The sequence below is a fragment of the Pinus tabuliformis genome, chromosome 3_2 (genome assembly GCF_031772625.1).
Source record: "Pinus tabuliformis cultivar Carrire ecotype Pingquan chromosome 3_2, CPIR1, whole genome shotgun sequence".
NCBI lineage: Eukaryota > Viridiplantae > Streptophyta > Pinopsida > Pinales > Pinaceae > Pinus > Pinus tabuliformis.
In genome coordinates, this window is record NC_142302.1 from 769698683 (window position 1) to 769725074 (window position 26392).

The following is a 26392-nucleotide window of genomic DNA, read 5'->3' on the forward strand; positions in this document are numbered from 1 at the left end:
GTAACTTGTTTCATATAACCCAAAATGTATACTCAAAACAAAAGGGGTCCAGCCATTTACACAAATGCTACTGTTCTTGTTAGGATAAAATTTCAGATTTTCTGTTTATTTCAAAGGTCGAGTATTGCCAAAAAAAACTTACCTCGGGACAGAAAAAGGAGTTTAATCGTACAACATTGCTTGATTGGTCGGACTGCGTCAAAATTTTACTTCCAAATGCAAAAATATTCATGTAATAAGTTTTAAATAAATAACATTGAAATGATTCTCTTCATCATTTTAGAGCATATCCCAACAGTAAATTTGTTCTTCAAGGGGCAGCTAATGACAAAAACCAAACACATGACTGAAGGACGAGAATAAGTGGAGTCATAGTTGTTCACTCACCAAGTTCAGAGGGAAAAACAGTTCCAGTGCCACAAATAATATATCACGGAGCAGGTTTCAAATTCTGTGTGCTTTCCAATAATATCACGCAATACAACTGCACTATTTCAGCCAGAAAAAAATGAGCGGAACTTTCAACCTGCAACTTGCTTTCCAACACTATTTGAGACCTTTAACAGCATAAACCATAACAGGAGCAGGTGGTTGCCAACATGAAAATCATAAATTAGCCTTTAAAAACTAGAATTTCTAATTCTCTTAAGCTTACAGTGGCTCAAGCCCACTGTTTGCATTATTTATTTACCATGGAACACATTATCCTCTTTTCTACGGGTTCAATTACTACCTCTTTTAGCACAAGAGACACTTATATGTGGATGCTTTTAGATAAATCCCCCTTCTATTGATGTCCTTGACAAACATTGTCATGGAAATCAACGAGGATAAGAAACAGGGTAGAAGCCTCTCCCTTGCATGAGTGGAAAGCATTGTAGCAGAATGTACCATCATAATGCAACTTTTCTATCATATTGATGATCATCAACAACTTCAGGATCAAGGATGATATGGATGACTGTACACCTTCAACAATCTCCATGACTTACAAAAGTAAATGAGGCATCTGCGATGTTTTCTAGATGGCCTCACACAATGACTTTTTAAAAGATTTGGAAGGCAGATAAACTGTGGGTGAGGACTCTTCAATGTCTTGTAAATTGTGGATGAGGGCACTGATATTCTTTTCACAAGAAATGCCCTTCCTGTGCGCTTTTAAGCAGCATTAATTAAACAGTCTAGACCTTTTACTTCCAAAAAAATTGAAAGAAAGAAATTTGCATATGCAATTAACCTCCTAGAACTTCCTCATTGTCATATACGTTAGCAGTATGAAGATCAAGCCTTCCAAAGCGTCACTGAAGTTGGGATTTCAAATATTATTCCATTCACAACTTCAGAAAACAGCTCGTGTGCAATAACTAGATGAGAACCATAGATATGGATCCATCCTATATACAGATTCAATACATGACTAAATATCATTCAAACAGGCCTATGGACTAATGATCTAAACTATTCATTTGTCTAACTCGTTTCATTCGTGGCAATTCTGTCCCCTCTGAAGCTGGCGTTGACGTTTGACTAGTTTTTTCACCTTCTCCTCCAGAGTTTGAGTCATTATGGTTTCTAAGCATCTGTGAATCATTTCCACCAACAAGGTCAGAAACGGGAGATGTGTCAGTCTCACTTTTCCTTTTTGTTGTATCCACACTTGGAATAGTCTCAGATGATTGGCAAGAGGGATCTCCAGAAGATGCCAGAGGGTCCCTAATCAAACAATCTGCCTTCTGTCGCTCTTCAAACATCTTCTGTAGGCGTCTTCCCTGTTCTTCTATTCGCAATTGTAAATTTCTTTGGACCTGCAATATAAAACACAGGCATAACTACTAATGTTTAAAGAGCCCAAGCATATAATATCCTTTCAATCATAACACAATAAGCATAATTATATTTGCATGACCACAAGATAATCACTCTATGGAAGTACAAACACCTCAAGCTGTTCATGTAATTGCTTCTGAACCTCAACTTGTAACCGTAACGCCTCTGTAAATTGAATTCCCCTGTTACATTAACCAAAAGTTAGTAAAAGCATATAAGAGTTGTGAATTGAAGATTTACTGATTTGAAAAACCTACATCCAGATCAACCTGAGAGGTTATATGTGGAATCAGCTTCTTGCACGCCACAATCACAAGGAACACAGTATGTGAACAAGTAGAATACCAATTCACAGAAAATGTCAATATAAAATCATGTTAGCAAGTGCTAGAGTACGGTACTGAGTGGGTGCAACTAAGTCTGGAATTTTTAGAATTCATGGATTTGTCATATGAAGAGTTTTCAAAAAGTTATGGGCATGTAAAACATAATAAAATTTAAATAATTTATGCATTAATGAAAAAATTAAGTTTTTCAAACACAGTTGAATACACTGAACTCAAATTGTGCATATACATAATGTAATTTTATCATTTCTTCAAATGAATGATATTACGGTTTTTTTCCTTTGGAAAAAAGTTCAATACACTGAATTCAATAGTCAATGTAATAGCCTTTCTTAAGCATCCTAAAATGTCTTTCGTGTTTACAATTTTAAATGTTCACATTTTTCCATTTCTTAATTGAAGTTTGTTCAAATAATTAGTTGGATCATAGATCAGAGACACCTGATAGAATCCATCAAGAGATTCAAAATGGTTCCATCTCTTTAATAGAACCCATTTTGGAAATAACATATGTTGTCACCTAAGATGTACACCTAAGTGTGGGAAAAGTTTCCAACCCCACAAAGTATAATTTTTAAGGCGTGACGCTGAGAGCAAGGGCTGTCACCTATTCCCTACTCTCTCTGTTTAAGCTCTCTCCTAGGCAAGCTAAGGGGGGTAGTCCCTAAAGATGATTATGGAAGTAAAACTTGTTGAAAACAAGCTCTAGAAGATCTAAGGCAAGACAATTACCACTCAATGTAACTTGAATTAAGGATTAATGAGCAGTGTAGATACTAAAGATATATTCAATTAGATCAATATGGCATTCAACAAGATAAGGAATGAGAGACCAGTGCCTTATAACAATGCTCAAATGAAATCACAATACTCGATTGGAGATGGAGATTATCCTTCCTCAACTCGGCTAGAGGATTTACTTGATTCCTTCCCAAATCCGCATTCTTAAGATGACCGTATTACTTCGGCCCTCTCTGCAGTAGACAGTACTGTAATCTCACACGTCTGGAAGAGTTTAGCCCTAAAATAGATCAGAAAATGGCTCGGTTGACTTCCCTTCTCCTTCGCTTAGTGGTGAGGCTTCTCCCTTAAGTTTTTTGCACTGCTTCCGCTTCAGATTGCCTTGACCGAATTTTTATCTTCAATTCGAGGCCGAGCTGCCCTATTTATAGTGATCTGCCCATCAAATAAGCCGACTTCTCCTAGTGACAAGGCCGACATGCTTTTCTAGAGACATCTTTAAGCCAACTTGAAGGAGGTGCTTGAGCTTGGTCTTGGAGGGTCTTTTAATGACTCATATTATTATATACATAAGTACATAAGGATCTTTCACACATGACATTGACTCAATTGACTTTTATGACATGATGACTAATCCTAAAGGCTCATAATGGGAGACTTAACTATAAAAATAAAATTCCTTGATCATGAAACCCATGATTCAAGCATTACAAAAATTATAATATTTTTCTTCTTTACATCAATAACATAAATCATAATTACATATTATGAACACTGCACCTAGTTACACTTTTCAACACTCCCTCTTAACTAGGGAGGTATTCATAATCTGTACATGGTACTTGGACATTCTCAATCTAAAGAATTCATAAGAAGAGTTAGATTGGTAACCCATCTGTATAACATCATATCATCCAACATTGTCACATAGCAAGGCCTTGACTAACCATTGTATCTCTCCATAAGAATAGAGCACAATGTTGGCAAGACCAGTGATGCATAGACACCCTCATCATTGTCTCTCTCAAAACATACCCCACCCGGGTTCTCTCAAAGTATGTTCCACCAAGACTATTCTTATCTTGGATTCCGAGTCCTCTACAACTACTCTTATCTTGGATGCCCTAACTCATCCTCAAAGAGTATCGGATGTCAGATGTTTACCCAATCCTCCATATTGTCTTCCCAAGTGAAGACAAGAATGATGTGTCTGTCTCTCCCTCTCAACTTAGGAAGGACATACCCATTCCACTAAAGGAATGTACCTATTCCTATAAAAGGAATGTACCCAGGCTCCCTCTTAATTAGGGACTTGACCAAGCTCACTCTTGACTAGGGACTTGCTTTCAGCAGCTCTTTAGGTGGAGATCATGCGACAACCAATTGCTTGTAGATCTCCTTCCTTTGATGTCATGAATTTCTTCTTTGTCATAGACCCTACATCTTTCGGGAATTCTTTGTAGGGCACAGACCATCCATCACTTTCATCCATGAGTCAGTCATGTCATCATTCCTTTTCATTGGAAAGTGATCCATTAGTCCATATTTGGTCCTCCTTCATGCTTTATTGTCTTCTTCATGCCGTGTTTCCTCAAGTATCTTTCATCCAGCTACATGGTCATCAGTTGTGGAAGAGATCCAGAGCTCTTCCTTTGGCAAACCTGCATAAGCCCATCCAAATATCATTCAAAAATATTGTGATGGTCTTTCATCATGACATCTTCTCGTTTGCATCAGTGTCTTGCATACACATTGACACATCTCCAAAAGATATATGTTTTCAAGGGTCTCTTTTCTTTTCAAACTTCATCAGAGTCTTCATATCTTTCATGGAGATATCCTAGTCAAATCTTCCAATTCTAGGATGTTGATTGCCTTCTTCATGATTGCATATTCCACGATCACTTTCCTTCTTTCTTCACACATTTTTCTTCCCAAGAAATTTTAATCAAAGTTTCACCAATCACTGTCAACCACCTCATATTTTATATGAGAACATATTATGTTGATTTCATCTAGTTAATGTGTGATCCATGCCTTGCTGCATCTTTTAAGAAGGAGATCCTTTCTTTTGGTCATGCTCTCGAGATAGAGCATTTATTCATGTTATTACCTACAACCTTAATGACATCACTCTACAATATCGAATACGAGCATACATAGCTCATTTTTCTTTTAGTTCATCCAGACTTCCCTCGGCAACTTCCTTGATTAAAAGAACTTCAATCCCTTGATCTGCTTCACCTCTTTTGTCAGCATACCATCATCCAATGAATTCCCACAAGATGGAATTCTTGATGAAACCCTTGCTTCCTTTTCATTTGTGAACCTTTTGATGAAGATTCCAATAGAGTACCTTGAGTATCCTCATCGAGCAAATATTCCCTTTTCATTGATATATGATGAGCTTTGTGCTAGATGACCTTTTTCTTCTTTTTCCCATAAGTGCCACTTATGCTTCTAATAAGGTTACCAAGAGCTATATCCTTACATACACTTCTATTTCAGCTATTTTCCTTTATGATCACCAGCTCTTTCTTTTAATGCTTCTATGATTCCATGATGCATCCCATCATTTTCCTTAGTGATTCATGATAGCCATATCTTACAACAGAAAACTTGAAAATGGGAACTTGAAAAGAATTAGGTGAGGAAGACTATCTCAATCATAGTAGAGATCTTTTACTTCCTCTTTCTTGGACTTCTTCTTTTCACCTTCGTCCACTTCTTCAGTGATATGGGCTTTTTCTCTACCTCTTTAGTTATTGTCCTTCTTGAGCTTAGGACAATCTCTTTTGTAATGCCCATATTCTTGACATCCATAGCATTGAACCTTAGCCATGTTCTTCTTCTTTTTCTGAGGACCAAATTTCCCAGACTTTCCTCTTCTCTTTGCCATAGCAGCATATGCTTGATTTTTCTCACTTGATCCTGCATCAATTTCTTCAATCTTGCATAGTGACCATAGATCCTGGAATGGAGTAGCTTCTTTCTTTCCATAAATGCTTGAAGTAAAGTTACCCCATTCCTTTGGTAGTCCATTTAATACTACAGTGATCATCTCCTTGTTAGAGATTATTTCACCCAGATCTTAAAGTTGATTCCTTATTTCAGATATCCTCATGAAGTATGAGGTTATCCCTTGTTATTTTGATATCTTTAGCTTGTAGAGTTCTTGCCTTAGAGAGAAGACTTCTCCTGCATTGATTACAGAAAACAATCCTACCAATTTGTCATATATTTCTTTTTAACTGTCGAGTTTAGATACATATGGAATGAAGGGATCCTTCATGGATTCTATGAGAATCCTTTGAGCCCATACTTCCCTTTTCATAAACTTTGCAAGTGCATCTTCCTTCGATGGTTTGGTGATTGAACCTTTGACATATTTCATGACCTCATTTTTAATGAGGTTCAGATCTATCCTCTTCTTCCATGCAAGATAATTTGAAGCCCCAACCAATTTGTTGCTTTCCTTTCAAAAAGACATGTTGATAGATTTAGATGTAGACATAAATATACTTACCTGTGAAGATGCTTCTTCCACTTGCTGCCTGCTTGAATTTGATGATGATATAGATAATAGAGAGCTTCTTCTTGATGAAGATAGTTCTCTTCAAGAATGATCCTTGACGCCACAAAGAGGGAGATCACTCTAGATCCTTTGATGGTGATGTCCTTGTTGATGATGATCAATGACTTCTTGATGATGCCTTGAAATTTAATGGATGATCTTCTTCAATGGTAAGGACCTTGCTTCAACAACAAAGAGATTTCCTTAGAACCTTTTGAAGATGATGACAATGTCCTTGATCTTGCTTCTCTTGGATGAATAGCCTTCAAGATGCTTTGATTTGTAGCTCTCTTCAATTTAAGTAGGGTCTTTTGTGGTCTTTTGAGGATCCCAATACTTCTTCTGGGGTAGACTTTTTATTCGATCTAGGGTTTTGACACTTCTTTGTAGATCTTGACTTTTGCGTTGATATCCTTCGAGATTTGATCCTTGAGCGCTTGTGTGTCCCTCGATGAAATGCCCTTTCCTTAATTTGTCACCTTAGCTCTGATACCATGTTGAAAAATCTAGGGCATAGCAATTAGTTGATTTCTCTTGTAATGATAATTGCTTGTGAATGCTTTTTACTTCTTTAGATTAGGATCTTCTCTTAAGTTAGATTATTATAGTATTCTTCTTCATCAAATAGCTACCAAAGCATAAACAATAAAGAGACAAGAGACACAGAATATAGGCGATCAACCAGGGCCAAAACCTCTCCAACTTGAGAGGAAAACCCAAACGAATTCTTCTTATAGGGACTTCAATTGACGAATACCAAGACCATGACTAAGACCCTTGACCTATTGACCTCTCCAAGACCAAGTCGCAAGGCTTCCTTATTTAGCATTTTCTTCCTTGATACAATGATAGTCAAACTTCTTCCTCCTCCCACTTCCCTTGGCTAACCTTCATATTTCACTCCTTCGCTCAAATCTGCACTTTTCGGTCCTTCTTTAAAAGCCCTAGAATTGGTCCTTGAGAGACTTTGACCTTTAACCTTCTTCGCTTGAGATGGAGACTATCCTTCGTCAACTTGACTAGAGGATTTCTTCATTCCTTCCCAAATATGCCTTCTTAAGATGACTGTAGCACCTCAGCCCTTTCTACAGTAGACAGTACAATAATCTCGCATGTGTGGAAGATTTTAGCCCTAAAATAGATCAAAAAATGGCTCGGTTGACTTCCCTTTTCCTTTGCTTATTGATGAGGCTTCTCTCTTGAGGTTTTCGCACTTCTTCTGCTTTAGATTGCCTTGATCGAATTTATGTCTTCAATTGGAAGCCGACCTACACTATTTATAGTGATCTGCCCATCAAATAAGTCGACTTCTCCTAATGACAAGGCCAACATACCTTTCTAGAGATATCTTTAGGCCGACTTGAAGGAGGTGCTTGAGCTTGGTCTTGGAGGGCCTTTTAATGACCGATATACATAAGTAACATGCCCAATAAGGGTCTTTCCTACATGACATTGACTCAATTGACTTTTATGACATGATGACTAATACAAAAGGCTCACGATGGGAGCCTTAACTAAAGAAACAAAATTCCTTGATCATGGAACCCATGATTCAAGCATTACAAAATTAATTTTATTTTTCTTCTTTACATCATTTACGTAAACTCATAATTACACATGCCATTATGAAGACCGAACCTAGTTACACTTTTCAACACTTATTTCCACTGATCTTCCCATCTTGACATAGGCTTGGGGTGATTACCACTTGTTAACACATGACAAGGATCGCACACAACCAAGTCTCACCTCTGCTTGGGGGGACTACCACATGTAAACCCATGACGAGGATCGCGCTCAACCAAGCTTTACCATAAGAGCTAAGTCACATGGTTCGGGTTCAAGTTTGGGTTCGACAATGATTAGGTTCAGTTCGAGTTTGAATTTTTTTATGAGGTTCGAATGAGGTTCGCCATTAGGTTCGTCTATATAAATTTTCTATATATATACATATATTACGTTTAAAATGAAATATAAGATAAAATAGTAAGATATCAACATCAATAAACATAAAAAATGCTATCACAAACATGGAAATTGCAAGGATAGATTACAAGCTTGAGTTGTGACATGAGGTTATGAGTTTTGATCTATGGACTTGGTAAATGGCTATGAGGTTCGCCAAACCTCAAAAAAAATTTAAGGTACTCCAAAATTCAAAGCTCAAGGTTGAATTTCGACGAACCTTGTGACATAGAATGAATCAAGTAGTAGAACAGACTTTGGGGGGATTACTACCACTTGTCAACACATGATAAGGATTGCGCACAACCAAGTGTCACCTCTACTTGGAGGGATTACCACTAGTCAAGGATCGTACACAACCAAGCTTTACCACACCCATCGGCTAGATGGTTGGTACTCTCGACAAGCCCAACTTGTAGGTAGGAATGCATACTAGGGTATACTCTTGGAAAGTCCCAAACTTGATGGTAGGGGGAATCACCACTTGTCAATACAAGACAAGGATCACGCACAGCCTAGAGTCAAGAGTTCCCTCAACCCTAGGAGCACTCCTTGCTCCATTCCCAACTTGGGAGCTCAAACAAGAGGGAAGAGCATAGTCCATTATTCTCGATCATCCATGACTGCCCCCACTAGGAAGGGTCACATCCATCAATCCAAGCTACTCTTTGAATACCAAGAACTTCCCTTTCATCCAAGGCTTGGTAAGTATGTCAGCTATTTGATCATTACTTGCAATATGATGGAGTCTTACTGCTCCTCTCTGCACCATATCCCGAATATAGTGATATTTGATCTCAATGTGCTTGGACTTGTCATGGAACATAGGATTTTCTGCAAGTTGAATCCAACTCTTATTGTCGCACAATATTATCTTCGTATCTAACACATGCTCAAACAACTCCCCAAAGAGCTTCCTCAACCATACAACCTCATAGCTAGCCATGCTAGTAGCAATGTACTTAGCTTCAGCCGTGCTAAGGGCTATAGAGTTCTATGTTTTGCTCATCCAAGTCATCATGGCAAATCCCAAGCTAAATAAGCATCCAAATGTGCTCTTTCTGACAGCAGAGTTACCAACCCAATCAGCATAAGAGTACCCATGTAGTCTCACATCTTCAGTAGTATATCTCAATCCAAGATTGATGGTCCCATGCAGATATCTCAGCACATGCTTTGCAGCAATCCAATGTGCATGTGATGGCTTAATCATATATTGGCTCAGAGTATTGACCGAAAAACATATGTCCATTCTGGTGTTCATTAAGAACATCAGTGCCCCAATCAGTTGTAGATACTCGAAAGGATTAGCCAAATAAGGTCTTCCAACTTCACCACATAACTTTTTGAAATTCATTTCCATTAGTGTGTTCATCGACTTACATTTTGTCATACCAAATCTTTCCAAAAGCTTGACAACATATTTTCCATGACAAAGGAAAATCTCACCAGGTCTCTACCATACCTCTAGGCCTAGAAAGTAGGGCATCAAATGAAGATCTTTCATTTCAAATTCAGAAGCTAACTCCCTCTTACACTAGAGGATAAGAGGTTCTCCACCAATCAAGAATAAGTCATCAACATATAACACTAAAATCAAAGGCATAACTTGGACTGTCTTGAAGTACAGATTTAGACCAGCATTGCTTTCGGTAAAACCAAGCTTCATTAAGAAGCTATCGATGTGGGCACAACAAGCTCTTGGGGCTTGTTTCAATCCATAGAGAGTTTTCTTCAGTCTACACATGAGTTTTCTTATCATGCACATCAAAGCCTTGCAGTTGCTCCACAAATACTTCTTCCTTGAGGAAGCCATGCAAAAAATTAGTTTTCGCATGCATTTGGTGAACAATCCATCCATAGCTAACAGCTAGAGCCACAGTGGATTGGATGGTAGTACATCGAGCAACTGGTGCAAAAATATCATCATAGTCTTCTCCCTCTTTCTGAGGGAAGCCTCTAGCCACAAATCTAGCTTTATAGTTTTCAATACTATCATTTACACCATGTTTGATTTTATACAACCATTTGGAAGTCACAACAGACTTACCTTTGGGTCTTGGAACTACTTCCCATACATCATTATGTATGATGGACTCGTCTTCTTCAGCCATTGCATCTTTCCATATTTGGTCTTTCACTGCTTCTTCAAAAGTGCATGATTTAGCCTGAATAATGTTGCTCATGGCTTGAAGGTTCCTCTGCGGGCAACATGTCTATCAGTGTCTTGTAGAGTGTCAAGAAGCCATAATGGCCTCTTTCTAGTAGGAGGATCACTTGGAGGAGGATGCAAGCGAACCATGGGCTCCATGGGTTCATCAACATGATCAGACTTAGGCTCATGATCTTCTTGAGCATCTAAGGCATCATCTCGACTTTTAGCATTAGAAGCAGGAGGAGTGTTTCTTGCCTTTCCAAGAGCTACATCTTCATCAAATGTTACATCCCTACTAAACTCTATAGTTCTTTAACCATGAACATATATTTTGTAAGCTTTAGAATTTTCACAATGACCAACAAATGTATCTTTCTTACCTGAAGCTTCTAGTTTAGTCCTCTTTTCCTTAGGCACATGAAAGTAGATAGGGCAGCCAAAGATCCTCAAGTGCCCAACTTCAGGGTTTTCACCAGTGAAGACTTTTTTAGGAGTCTTGTTGTTTAAGGTTCGTGGAGGAAACTTCTCCCCATAGAAACTTTGGTAGCTTCTGATTATGCAACATAGCTTAGACTATTTCCAAGATGGTTTTGTTCTTTCTTTTGTCTACACCATTTTGTTTTGGGTTATATGGTACAATGGTCTCTTTCTTGATTCCAACTTCTATGCAGATGTCAATGAAATCATTTGAAGTGAACTCTCCTTCGTTGTTAGATTTGAAGATTTTGATCTACTTTCTAGTTCGTTTTTCTACCAGATCTTTAAAGTTTTTGAACATGTTAAATGCTTGACGATTGTTTTTCAAAAGGAAAATCCGAGTTTTGTGAGAAAAATCATCCACAAAGATTATATAATACAAGTAACCACCAAGAGAAGTTACACATATAGGTCCACATAAATTAGAGTGTACAAGATGAAGTCCCTGATTGGTTTTGCTTTTGCTTGAAGGGAATGGTCCCTTTACATGCTTTCCACTTGCACACCTTGGCAAACTCCATTATGATCCAATCTAATCTGCGGCATTCTAGAAACCATTTTTCTCACATGGGCCAATGCTTTATAGTGCAAATAAGTGAACCTTTGGTACCAAAGTTCATATTGATGATTATTGTCATGAATTTAGCGCATGCATTGGTCTTCCATTGACTTTATAGAGACCTCCAAAGCTCGATCCCTGAGTGAAGGCATCTCTCATGCTAGATCTCATTGGCCAAGTGAGAACTTTTCCATTTATGAAAACAACTTTCATTCCTTTATCTTCTAAAGCATATGTAGATACAAGAATCTTTTTCAAACCAAATACATACAAAACTTCTTAAAGAGAAATAGTTTTACCTTCATCCAAATGAAAATAAATAAAACCAGATCCCTTTAAAGGATTTGTAGAGTTATCTCCAAGTAGGATTTTCAGATATGACTCCCTCTCAACCAAATTTGAGAGAAATTATTTATAACTAGTAAAGTGCCTTGAAGCGCCACTATCAACCCACTAGCTATCACAAGAATCTACAGGAGATGAACTAGAAAGAGCAGAAACAAGAAAGTACTATGATTATGTCTCAACTGCATTATTATCATAACTTGGGTTCCTTTAAGTCTTGGAAGAACGGTAGCTTACTTTACGAACAACAAGAGCTTCTCTTCTTCTTCTATAATCAGATCTAAATTTGTTGCTCCAATTTTTGAAGTTGAATCTTGGTGCTCTTTCGTTTTCAGGACAGTCACAGGCATAGTGGCCATGTTTATGGCAATTGTAGCATTGAACTTCTAATAAGTCTCTGTTCCATTTATAGGAATTGTTGGATCCAGGAGCAGGCTTTCTTGAAAAACGATGACCTCTTCTTCCTTTTTGCTTCTTGCCTTTGACAGCAAAGGCAGTGGGTTCTCCGTCTTCATGCTTGGGAACTCTTCCTTTGGAAATCATTATGGCATCTTCTTGACTACACTTTCTCAAGAGCTCATCAAATGTGGGAAACTCATCATTGTTGTTGATGGTAGTAATAAAAGTCTCCCAAGCAGGAAAAAAACCTCCAAGCATAATCAGCACCAGCGCTTTATCAGAGACAATCTCCCAACAGTTGATAGTTGATCATTGATTTTTGATATCCTCATAAAGTATGTTTGAATGGTCTCTTCTTTGTTCATCTTAATGTCCTTGAGTTGATTCTTCAAAGCAAGGATTTGACTAATGTTGTTTACTTGATACATTCCAATCAACTTGTCATACATTTCCTTAGATTTCTTGAAGTTAGAGACATAGGTGATGAGATGGTCTCCAAGAGGGTCAAGGATAACCTTTTTAGCCTTGACTTCTCCTTTCTTGTATCTAGCCTTACAGCAACATTCGAATTTTCTAGTGGCTTTGCTACCTCACCTTCAACATATTTCAGTACATCATGTTCCTCAAGAGTAATATCCAATCTAACCTTCCATGGACCAAAATTCGAAGCATCATTCAACTTCACTTTATTCTTGAAGTAAGAAGAAGACATCTTGATCTAGTCAACTGTCAAACAGATTTCAACAGCAAGTGATATTTCATCAATAAATAGAAATAGCAGCAAGTGATATTTCAGCAGTAAATAGAAGGATGACAGCTCTTATATTCTTGGGTTTGTCTTCACCAAACCTATGATACCATCTTGAAATTTTGATGTTCTATGTTGTAACAATCACTTATTACAAAACTTCTTTATGTTGCAATATTAGTTAAGCAATTGTGGATAGAATATAAACAAAATGCACAAAGGAAGACAACCAAGAACAAAATGAGACACAGAGAATTTAGGTCCAATGCCGACTGCAAAACACTCAAGGGGAAAACCCAACCAGATTCTTCTTCTATTATATATTAATTGTTTAGCAAAGATACAAAATACAATGAGAGATCAAGGGAATGAGTAAGTTCAGCCACATCTGAACAAGTTGTAGCATGAAGATAACAGATAGCAGCAGCTGATGCAAACACCAAATCAACCTTCAAGTTCTGTTTTTACTCTCCACATCTCTCTTCCTCACAATCTTCTTCAAATCTCTCCCTCTCTAAATTTCGAATCCTTCTTTCACAATGCACAAGTAGTGAGAATGAGATGATATATATATATATAGCAGGAACAAATTCTGGTCATAAAGAATGAGTAATATGCATGCCTTGAGAAGGAGTTACATATGCCATTTAGGGAGGTACACATGCCTTTGTAACTAATGACATTAAGGAGGTACACATGCCTTTGTAATTCATGCCATTAAGGAGGTGTAAGAGGAATCTTTTATGACATGTTTTTATTGAGTAAAAGGAATATGCCATGTCTTAATGAGTGCGTATGAGAAAGAGTAACATATACATTTAATGAAAGCGTAAGAGAATCTTTTATGATAAGACTTTAATGAGAGTGTAATGTAACCATTAAGAGGGGGAGAGAGAGAGTTACAATGTGTTATGTGAGACATAGAGGTACGAAGTGATTAAGTGATGAAGGTAAGGTGACTTGAAGTTCCTTTTAATAATAATAATGTCATAGTATCATAAGGGTAATAATAAAGATAATGATAATATTGATGATTAAGTAAAAATTGAACTATTAAGATTGGTTAATGATAAGTTAACTGATTTTCCAACATCTATACTTGATTACCAATTGATGCAAGGTGATTTACGATTTTTGGAAAGTCATGATTGAGATGCTAGACATGACTTTCTAATTTTAGAAAGTCACTCCAAAATTGTCAGAAATGAAAATTTATTTAAGGAAATTCATTCCTGAGCTGCCAATTTTCAACACAAGAACCACCCGTGCTCCACAACATAACTACATAAATAAAAATGTCGGGAAAAACCACCTATTCTCCTCGCTGATGATTATTTGTTGACCAAAAAGGTCCATTCCTACAATAATCTGTCTAGCATCTTATTGAAATCCTGCAGAATATTTCTTGGAGAAAGACAACATCGGGCTTAACATTCTTCAAAACAGTTCTCACCTGCATATTTTGACCAAGGATGACTACCTTGTTCATGTTCGAATAGGAAATAGACAACTTCATTTGCTAGTTCTTTCACCGTCTTATTAGTTTCAAAGTCTTACAACATTGCAAGTTTGTGCCTAGAAGATTCTTTGATCATGTCTTTGTAAGTTTTAGCCCTTAGGATGCAAATAAAGGTTCTCCCCCTTGCTGGCTTTTTCATGTCTAATAGGACTAGACTAGCCATCCTTCTGTTGTATTTTGTCTACCATCCTTTATCCATATCCATATTCTGAGAAGGCTTACAATGACAATGGGGTAGATCAACCCCACTTTCAGAAGCATGACCGTCTTGACAATGCACTTAAGCAGAGCTACAAGCTAAGACATGGGAATTTGGGGCTGCCGAATAGGATCTGAAGAATTGTGCATCAACTTCTGTGACATTATTTATGAGGGCTTAGATTGATGAGGGACTAAATTACGACTAGACTAGCCATCCTTTTGTTGTATTTTGTCTACCATCCTTTATCTATATCCATATCCTGAGAAGGCTTAGGATGAGAATGGGGTAGATCAACCCCACTTTCAAAAGTATGACCATCTTGACCCTGCACTTAAGCAGAGCTACAAACTAAGACATGGGAATCTAGGGCTGCTGAATAGGATCTAAAGAACTGTTCATTGACTTTTGTGACATTGTTTATGAGGGCTTAGATTGTTGAGGGACTACATTAGGCTTAAGAAGAGGGCAGCCTTGTAGCAGGTGATCTTGACACGATCATGCAAAGCAAGCATTGGGCAGATTCAAATATTTGAAATTCTAAAAACAAAACTCTTTGTGGTCAAAATTGGATATCCCGTGGGAGCTTCTTTTTAAGATCAAGCTACAAACACAAGGATTGGCCCTGAATGAATTCTATCATCCATCAGGAATCAAAACTCATCTAAACCTTTGAGCAAACATATCCTCAAAAGGTCTCATATCCACAGATAAACCTGAAAATTCATTCCATGAGCAGTATTTAGCCTGGTTTATGTCATCCATGTTAAAACCATGCCACCAAGTGTAATATTCCTAGCAGAAAATTAACAGTGATAAACAAACCACACAAGGTACATGCAACACAAAACTAAATACCCAGGAATGCTCCAAAAACTAAGTCAATATGGACCATTTTCGTTATAATTCAAATGGGGTACAATATGAGAATGGAGTGAGTGCACCTAGGCTTGCTCTAGGCAAGCTAACAAGTCCCAGGTGATGAAAAACTATTGCCCAAGTGCTGAAGAGAAGCCCCCACAATGATCTGCACTGGCCCCAGAAAAACTACATTGTTGGCTGGAAGAATCTGTTGTTTCGACCATTTCTGCTACTCAGAAAATTCTGGGAAATTAACCACAGTCTCCTCTCAAATAACACACCAAAACTCAGAAAGGATTTGCTGTAGTTCTGAACCCCAAAATTACCCCCAATTTCCACGTGCTCCTCCAATGACTCGGAATTTTGTCCCACCTAAAGTAATCATTGTTCTGCCCTCCAAAAATTATGCCAAATGCTAGCAAAACTTTCACCGGATGTCTCCTCCAAACCCAGCTCCAAATGTCCATCCTCTACACAGGCCCATGCAGTCACTGGAAATGGTTCATAAAGCTAAAGCAAAGACCTTCCAGAAACATGCCCAATCAGCCCCCAAAACTCCAGCAATTTGAAGTCCAATCCTCTCTCTAAAAGCCCAACAAAAATGTTGCCCCACAACTGCCTTTCCCTAGGAGAGCATACTCCCTTACTGCATCTAGTCTGCTGAGAAAGACCACGAATTTGCCTGAATAATCATTGGAACAACTCTGCAATGTGAAATGGAACTCCTCCTAAGGATGGCACCCAAACTCCATTGAATGTAGGGAACCAACTTGCTCAGGAGACACAGTTGAGTGGCCTAGCTACTTGGTGAAAATTTAGCTAGATTAAGGATTCGATTAGATTGAGACCAGTGTTTTATGGAGTCAAAAGTTCTTGCTTATTGAAAATTATGACCAATTAACCGGATGGGCAACCGCTGCTTATATGATTAACTAACCTATATGAAATGTAACTCCTAAGATCTAAGTGTGATGCAAGGATCTTGGTTAATTTTAGATTATATGCCTAGTCTAAATGGAACCTTTTCCTTAACTGTTTTGAGAACAGTCTCCAGAGTAGGTTGTGGGATGGAAGCCAATGGGAAGAAAACAAAGGCTTGATTAACGATAACTCACCTGTGTTCCAAGTTTCCAACCACCCAATGCCTCCGGCTACAGAGACTGTGGCTTTGACGACTGCAAGGTTGTTGTGTTAACCACTAAGAAAGGTTGAATCCCTGAAGCTAAATAAAAAGGGCTTGTCTTAAGAGTCTATCAACCAAGCTTATGCTTGGAGGTGAATTATTAATGCAACTACACTTAGGATGAAATGCAAGATTATGAGTGAGTCTTATTTTAAGATTTGTTTATGTGATTCAAGTATTTGAAGTTGATTATCTTATAGCAAGAGTACTTTAACAATTTATTAGAAAACAATCTTAAACAAGACCAAGTGCTCAATGTAGGAATTTACAGGGTAAGTTCCTCAGCCAGAACACCAAAGGGCACTGCTCACAAACAGATCACAGATCAAAACACCAGTATTGTTGATGTGGTTAAAACCATTGTTTTAAAACTCCGACTCCGACTCCAACTCGGCCGAGGGTCAACTCTGACTCGATATCAACTCGGCCGGCTCGATCTCAATGACTCGGTCATTGAAAAAAATACATTAAATATTTATTTTTTATAAAAACAAATAATTTTAAAGATTTTCATTCATGTTTCCAAACACACACCATTAGAATATAGATAGAGGACAACATATGATCAAAGTAGGCTCATGAATATATCCATTATATCAAAATGGCACCCAGTGCATTGTCCAATATATACACGATGATGATATAGAGATCAAAACAAAAACACATAACCAAGGAGGCTAGAAATGGCCTCTACAACAAAAGTCTGTGACCAGTACCACTGGCTACTGCTAGAGTTGCCAACATCATCTGGCTCAGTGTTACTTGGGAGTGGGAGCGAAAGCAGGGAGCAAGAGCAAAAAAGAGAGCGAGAGCGACATTTTCAGAAGCTCCCGGTTTGGGAGCGAATCCCAGAGGAGTTAGACAACCAATGTCACTAACATCAAGGTACATAAAGGGATTGGTGCTCTTGACTAAATACGAGTCCCATACCCTAATCCATAACAAAATTCAATGGAAACATTGCAATCCCCCAATCCTGACAAACTGATAAGTCTGCTAGATTTTGAATGAAATCTAAAATTCTACTTTCTCCATATGAAATCCAATGAGGCCAAAACCACTCTTAAACATCCTGAGCCATTTTATGGTAATGTTAAAAATTTAAGTAAAAGGATGAAAATGAAGATTAAGGAGAATGTCACCTTTCCTTTAAGAATTTAACATTGCCATGAATAGCATATCAATATTAGGGATCAGATTCAGACAGGGAAACCCATGAATCAAACAAGGAAGCCCAGGGAGTCCCCAAAAATAAAAATAAAAACAAAAAAAAGCTTTTTTTTGGGTTCACTGGCCGTTGTACGTAACCCGGCCAGCCAAACTGGTTCAATGGCCAGGTCAAAAATCCAAGGATGGCTTGGACCAACTCGGCCGAGTCGGTTCCGAGCCGGCCGTTTTTTAAAACACTGGTTAAAACCCTCAAAGTGGGAAACAGTCCACGGCCTGAGCCAACGTAGACACTTCAGGCAATTTATTAATAAAAGAATGAAAATTTACATAAGCTTCTCTCATGAACAGTTTTGCCTACAAATGACCCTCCATGCTCTTTAAATAGAGATCATGGATCAATCGGGTGTTAAGCCATGGATCAAGTGTCGGTAATACCGAGGAGAGAATGAACCGCCGGATCACTTCATGTTGAGAACATATCGTGACTGTCGGATTGTAAGTTACAAAAGTACATAGTAAGGAAACACACTTTACCTAACTCTACACTAGACCAAGTTATACTTAATTATTTCCTATGTGTCGAAATATCCTAACACCCCCCCTAAGAACAACTTGGGATAGGATTGGAGGATGTACAAATATGACACAAAAGGAGAAGCAAGGAGGCACTAGAGCTTAACCCACCTTAGTGACAACTTCCTGAACTCCAACCATAAACCGAAGTTTAGTAAACTTCGCCTCTGTGAGAGCCTTTGTAAAGATGTCTACAACTTGATCATCTATTGAACAATATTGCACTTCAAGAACATCGTCATGAATGAGCATTCGGATGAAGTGCATGTGCAGTTCAATGTGTTTGTTGCACTGATGTTGGACTGGCTCTTTGCATAGTTGAATGTCACTTTGATTATCACACCAAAGTGTAGTCGGATGTTGCTACTGAAAGCCAAACTCTGACAGGATCTAACAAAGCCACAGGGCCTCCTTACTAGCTTCTACGACACCACAATATTTTGCTTCTGTTGAAGAAAGAGAAATGGCACTTTGTTTCTTGCAAGCCCATGTAATAGGTCCTGCAACAAGAGTGAACACATAACTTGCAGTAGACTTCCGATCATCAAGGTCACCAGCCCAATCAGAATCAGTGAAACCAACCAATAAGGAGATGCTTCTGCACTGTAATGAATCCCAAACTGAATTGTACCTCGAACATAACGAAGTATTCTTTTAGTTGCTTTCCAATGACTTTCATGTGGGTTTTGCATACACCAAGCAATAAGGCCAACAACAAAGGAAAGGTCAGGACGAGTGTGGGTCAGATACAAAATTTTTCCTACAAGTTGACGATATAAGGTAGCATCAACTTCAGGGGAAGTACAAGTCACTGAAAGTTTGGCTCCAGACTAAAAGGGAGAAGGGGTTGGCTTACAATCTTCCATGTGAAAATGGCGTAGAAGATCACAGGCATTCTTGGACTGGGAAAGGGAAATACCTTCCTTGGATTGCAAGACTTGAAGACCAAGAAAATAATGCAAGTGCCCTAAGTCTATCATTTCAAACTTCTTTTTAAGGTTGGACTTCACATGGTTTATAAGGTTGGGATCACTACTAGTAAGGATAAGATCATCAACATAAAGAACAAGAATGATAAGAGACTTGCCCACTTTTTTGGTGTAGACAGTATTGTCAAAATGACACCTAGAAAAGCCAGTTTCTAAAAGAAAGCTATCCATTTTGGCATACGAAGCTCGAGGGGCTTGCTTGAGACCATAAGGGATTTCTTTAGCTGACATACAAGGCTGGAGTCTGTTTGTATAAAGCCGGTAGGTTGTTCCATATAGATTTCTTCATGCAAGAAGGCAGATTTAACATCCATCTGATGGACTTCCCATTTGAAAGAGGCAGCAAGGGAAAGAACAAGGAGGATAGAGTTCATTTTGGCAACAGGGGAGAAGGTTTCAGTATAGTCAATGCCTTTGACTTGTGAAAAACCATTAGCAACATGACAAGCTTTATGTTTATCAACTTTTCCATCTGGACCATACTTGGTTCTGTAAACCCATTTGCATCTAACAAGTTTTCGTCCCTTTGGAAGAGGAGCAAGACCCCATGTATCATTTGTCAATAATGAACAATATTCTTCATTCATAGTTACGTCCCAATCTGGGTGGCTTGAAGCTTCTGCAAAGGCGTCAGAATCATAATTCGCTGAAGCTTGAGCCAGTAAAGAAGAGACTCTATCAAACTGAGAACGTGTGCGACGTTGATCTGTAGGATCACTGGCAAGAGCACCTGCTGCATCTCGAGTAGCACGGACCCATTTTGGAAGCTAAGGAGCTAAAGGAGGATCCTGAGAAGGTAGGGGAGGATAGTCATCCTCACTGTCATCGTCTGAAGAAGAAATATTTTCAGAAGTAGAAGGGATAGAGAGAGGTGGCACATCTGCCGCACTAGGCTCGTAGGCCGATATATTTTCAGCAAACTTTACATCTCTTCTAATGATAACATTTTTGGACTTAAGTGGAATAAGTCTATATCCTTTGACATCTTTAAAATATCCACAAAAATACATTTTTCACTCTTAGGTTCTAAAGCTTTATGTTTCTCATATGGAATATGGGCCCATGCTTCACTTCCAAAAACACAAAAGTGACTTACATCTGGTTTAATTGAGCTCCATGCTTCTTCTGGAGTGATATTCTTTAAAACCTTAATAGGAGTGTGAATTATTATGTAATTTGCATAGTTAATTGCTTCTACCCAAAAATTAAGACCAAGTCCTTTAGATTGAAGCATACAATTAGCCATTTCGTTTAAGGTGAGATTCTTCCTTTCAGCGACACCATTTTGTTGTGGAGTATATGGAATAGTATGTTGCATTTGAATTCCATTCTCAGTGCAAAAGTTGATGAATTTGTTGTTAACATATTCTCCGCCATTATCAGATCTTAGCTTAAGAATTTGATGTCCAGATTGTTTTTCAACAAAGGCCTTAAAGGCCAAGAACATGTTAAATACTTCACTCTTGAGTTTTAAGAAGTATACCCAAGTGCATCTAGAGAAATCATCAATGAAACTTTAAGAAATACTTGTAGCCGGAGAATGAATCAACTGAAAGTGGACCACATATATCACTATGCACAAGCTGTAAAGGGGTTGAAGTGTGCCAAGAGGCACGTTTTTCAAAACTATCCCATTGGTGTTTTCCGAGTACACATCCGGAACAAACACCATCTCAGCAAGACACCATTGGAAGACCTGTCACCATATTTTCTTTACATAGATTCTGAAGGGAGCGATAGTTTACGTGACCAAATCACTCATGCCAAAGTTTGCTCACTTCATCATTATGAGCAAAAAATATCGAGGGAAGATTTGATGACCCAAAGTTGTTAAACTTATACAACCATGTAGAATCATCAGCAATGCCAGTAGCTAAAATCTGTCTAGGATCTCTTAGGTCCTTAATTACAATATCATGAGGTGAAAATTCAACGATTTTACCTTCACCTAAACGAGTTATCTGATATACAGATAGAAGGTTGCAGGATAAGGTTGGAACACATAATACATCATTAAATTGACCATTTTCTATATGAATAGTTCCAGTCCATACAACACTAAGAGATCTATCATCACCAACATATATATTTTTGGTGTTACAATCATTTAAAGAAGAAAACATGGCTTTGTTTTTGGCCATGTGATAAGAAGCTCCAGAATCAATGAGCCACTCATGAGAATGAGAAGAAGAAGATACATTTAGTGCATAGCCAGACCGAAATGCTTGACAACCACATGCAGAAAGTGTTATTCCTGAAGATGAAGTTGAAGTTGAAGACTGCTCCAAAAGGATGTTATACTTCTTCATTGTTGCTTCCAAGGCTTCCATCTTCTTAAAGCATTTGGATTCTAAGTGGCCATCTCGATTACAAAAGTGGCAATGTCTATCAGCGTTCTTCCCCTTGTTTTTATTTGCCTTATCATTTTGTTGAAATGATTTTTCATTTTGGGACTGAAATTGCTTAGGACCCTTGTTTGGTTTAGGACCATTCTTTTTAGGATACGGCTTCTTAGGATTCTTTGAATTTGGTTGCTGCTGAGCGGCTAAGGCTTTCTAAGAAGAGTTTCCAAGATTAAGAAGACCAAGATGTAAGAGTTTTTGTTGTTCTTTATTAAAGAATCACAAAAGGCATCAAAGGAAGGGGACTTGTAGTCTTGTCCTTGAGAAATGAAAGCTTCTCTTGTAGAATGAAAGATGGAAACAAACACAGAGTAGGCTGGTCCCAACTTAGTAAGAATGGAATAGATAAGGTTACCATCTTCTTTCTTAACCTTAACACCTTCCAAGAGAAGTCTAAGGGTCTTGAAGTTGGACAAAAAATCTTCAAAGTAAGAAAAATTATTGGGGTCCAATGTAAGCAACTCATTTTCGAGTTGATGGGCTCTAAGTTCATTTTTAATTCCAAAAACTTTTGTGATCTGTTTCATTGCTTCATTAGGAGTATCAAGTTCTGCGATATGGAATCTAAGATCTGGAGAAAAAGAAATCCCTATCAACCCACGTGCTTGATCTTGCCTATTTTCCCATTTGGTTGTCTTATCTTCATCTTTCGGTTTGGTTTATTGGCCTAAGGTTATCCTGTAAAGACCTTTACTTATAAGTAAATCCACAATGTAGGACCACCATTGGAAGCAGTTGGTGTTGTCAAGAATAACATGGCATGGACTTTCATTTTAACAGAAACTGAACTACAGATGCTGAAACTAAGTGTTCCAATGGAAAGATCTCGAAAAATTAGGCTCATTCCAAAAAAACGGCTCTGAAAATGGCTTCCGGATGAAGAAGTTATGGCTTTTTGAAGAAAAGTTGTTGAAGATGCCGACGAAGTGCGGGAATGTGCGGAAACAAATGAAGTGTTATATTTAAAAAAAAAATTGCCCCCTTTCCAAACTTAATCTAATTAACTCAACAAAAAGAAAGACTTGAACTCAAGACCTCTACTCTCATAAAGTAGCTTTGGACCAAGTGAGCTAGATTAAAATATTAGTAATTTTTGGAAAAGAGGAAGGGGATTTTTTTCTTTTTTTTCTAGTCACTGAAGCTTTGGGGTGCGTGCTTACTTGAGAAAGCTCTTTTTTTGCCTACGCAACAAAAAACACAAAACCCAACACAGACATACAAAAAAAAAAACAAACCTTACAACTTGAAGTTAGCTTTGGCCATAAACTAAATATTTTCCTCAATGTTTCAAATTTTCTGACATCAGACTAAGGCGCAACGGAAAAGAGCATACGCATTGGAAAAATCTTTCCTTTCTGTTTCTTATTTGCCCAGATCGCACAGAGTCGTGAGGCAAAGAGCATACGCAGAAATAAAAGGTATAGATCCAGTAATAAAAAAAACAAAGAGCTAAATAAACCGAAGAAAAAGATTACAAAAAAAGAGAGAGAGAAAAATAACTAAAAACTGCAAATAAACATTGTATACCTCTAGATCTTAAAAATGTCGTAGCTAGGGCTACCGAAACCTTTTTGTAATATCCCTTTCCAGGAATATTCCTTAAACCCCAGCAAAACCCCAACCAGAAAAACACACAAGTGGTATAGTAGCTGAGAAACTCACAGAGATAAAATAACAGTAGTGCAACAAACAATAATGTATACGTGAAATATAAACAGATACTCAAGAAATGCAGCGAGAAATGCTAAGCCATTTTATTACACTGAGTAATGGACAGAGTGCAAGAGGTGATCAGAAATATAGCACCTTGACTTGCACAAGGCAAGTGAAGAAATACACTCAGAATAGCAAGGAAATGGCCTCTCTCTGAACTGCGTCCAAGCTGTTGGGGAACTGTTGTACTGTTGCTACTGTTGGAATCAGGTGAGGATTTGGGGTTGGTCCCCTCCACAGAAAATGCTGAAACTCTGGAATCAACCTCTACTCAATAAACCCAGAAAGCTTTTTTGAAATAGTTGACCCCCAAAAATCACCCCCTTGGGGATCTGCGCAGTCCCTCAATGCTCTGCGCTGCCACTGAAGAAAATCCTCCAGAACTCTGCCTGAAACTCTGCCAAGATCCTCTAATATGCAAGGGCTGATCCCCTGCTCAATCTCCCAGCACAAATCCTCCTGAAAAACCCCAATCCGAAACTCCTGCCAGAAAGAACTGCGTCATCCCTCTCAAGACTGCGCAGTCATCCACAGTGCTCAATCCTCCTGCCAACTACCAATGAAACTGCTGCAAAATATTGATGGAACTACCTTGCCCGAGCAGGCACTCGAAGTCCCCCGGGGCTAAGGGTGAGATCTCTAAACAAAGACACTCAATGCACTAAACAGTGTTGCAGACAGGCTAAACAGCCAGCGTGCCCTAAGTCGAAGTGACTAGCTCAAATGCACATAATCGAATGCCAAAATGAGGAGGTTCCTTTCTCCTTTATAGCGTTGGCCCTTCTCAAACCCTAAGTCTCACCTCCTCCAACGTAGCCATCTCTTGCCATGTGTTCCTATCCATCTACGCAGTCCCTCCAAGTGTCTACGTGGGCCCCTCCTCTACGTGGTCCTTTGGCCCCCTTGGCTCTCTTTTAAGTTACAACGTTGTGCTACTAGGGAGTGACTTTATTCCAAAAGTGAGTTATGTCACCCTTTACTCACCTTTTTATTCATAACTAACTATAGAAGGCAAAATTGAGCAAAAATCGAATATTCCAATCAGCCATGGCTAATTAGGAATATTACAGTCTCCCCCAACAAAATGTCGCTTGTCATCAAGCAACTGAAGTGATGGATGCTGCAAAATTTTGTCGCTCCCCCAAGTGGCATCCTCACCTAGTAAATTCTTCCACCTCACCAAGAATTCCCAGATCGTCCTGCTCCGCAGTTGCCTCTCCCTGGTATCAATAATGGCCTCTGGCTACAACACCAAATGCCCCTCATCATCCATGGGTGGTAGCTCGTCTGTCACTGTCACCTGCTGCCCCAATGCCTTCTTCAGGGATGATACATGAAAAAACGTTATGAATCTTGCTACCTTGGGGCAACTCCAACTCATATGCAACCTGTCCAATCCTGCGTATCACCCTGTATGGCCCATAAAAGCGGGGCTTGAGCTTCTCAGTCTCCTTCTACTTCAGTGATGACTGTCGGTATGGCTGTAATCATAGGTAGACCATGTCCCCTGCCTCAAATTGTCTCTCCACCCGACCCCTATCAACATACAGCTTCTGTTGGTTCTGTGTCGTAAACATGTTATCCTTGAGAGCTCGGAGAATATCCTGACTCTCTTGGATCCAAATCTTGGCTCTCAGAGCCTTGCTATCACCAAACATCACATCAGCAAAAGATAAAGGATGATACCCATACAAAGCATAGAATGATGACATACCAATGGACATGTTATGTGCAGTGTTGTAGCAGTACTCCCCCAGATCCAGCCACTTCAGCCATGCTCTCTGCTGCCCACTGACATAGTTACGCAAGTAGCCTTCCAGCCACTTGTTAACTATCTCTGTCTGCCCGTCCGTCTGTGGGTGATAACTGGCACTCAGTGTCAACTCTGTCCCCACCAACCGGAAAAGCTCCTACCAAAACCCGCCCATGAAACGGCTATCCCTGTCACTGACGATGGTCTTAGAAAGACCATGTAGCCTGAAGACCTCTTTGAAGAACAGCTCGGCCACCTGTGTTGTTGTGTAGTGTGCGGATATGGCAAAGAAGTGTGTGTACTTTGTCAGTCGATCAACGACGACAAAGATACAATCCTTGCCCTATATCATGGGCAACGTTGTGATGAAGTCCATCGAAATACATTCCCATTTACCCTCCGGAATGGGAAGAGGCTGCAATAAACCCGCGGGATGGCTCATCTCCCCTCTATTCCTCTGGAAAATGTCGCACTCCCGGATATGTTAGAGTACGTCCTCCTTGAGGCCCTTCCATGAGAACCTCTCTCTGATGGCCCTGTAGGTTTTGGTAAACACCTGATGGTCCGTCAATGGTGAATCATGCGATGCCTAGAGTATCTTCTTCTTGAGCTGAGATCCCTCAGTCAAGAAGATCCAGTCCCTATAATAGATGATCTCATCGACCACCCTGTACCTGTCATCCGCCACCTGCCCATCCAAAACCTCACATGCAAATCTGTCCTTGGAGTACTCTACTAAGACTCAAGCCCTCCAGTCTGTGTCCAAGCTCATAAGAGACAACGTGGCTGGTCTACGTGAAAGGGCATCTGCTACCACGTTGTTCTTACCCTTGACATACTCAATGTCAAAGTCATATGCTTGGATCTTACTGATCCACTTCTGCTGCCTCTCC

The 26392-nt window shown here is 38.9% G+C and overlaps 1 protein-coding gene across 4 annotated transcripts in view; it reads right to left on the minus strand.

Annotated features, from left to right (window-relative positions):
* Window positions 1-257: 257 nt before the first annotated feature.
* Window positions 258-26392, minus strand: part of LOC149182893 (protein PHOSPHATE STARVATION RESPONSE 1-like) — a 238099-nt gene continuing 211964 nt past the window's right edge. For 3 of the 4 annotated variants that reach the window (XM_089416985.1, XM_089416983.1, XM_089416984.1), the window contains exons 9-10: window positions 1940-2009; window positions 261-1805 (exon numbers count right to left, since the gene is read on the minus strand). In XM_089416985.1, coding sequence (XP_089273111.1) covers window positions 1446-1805; window positions 1940-2009 — 430 coding nt within the window. In that variant the 3' untranslated portion in view covers window positions 261-1445. Of the gene's footprint in view, window positions 1806-1939; window positions 2010-26392 lie in introns of all 4 variants that reach the window. The other variant, XM_089416986.1, reaches the window with a different exon arrangement.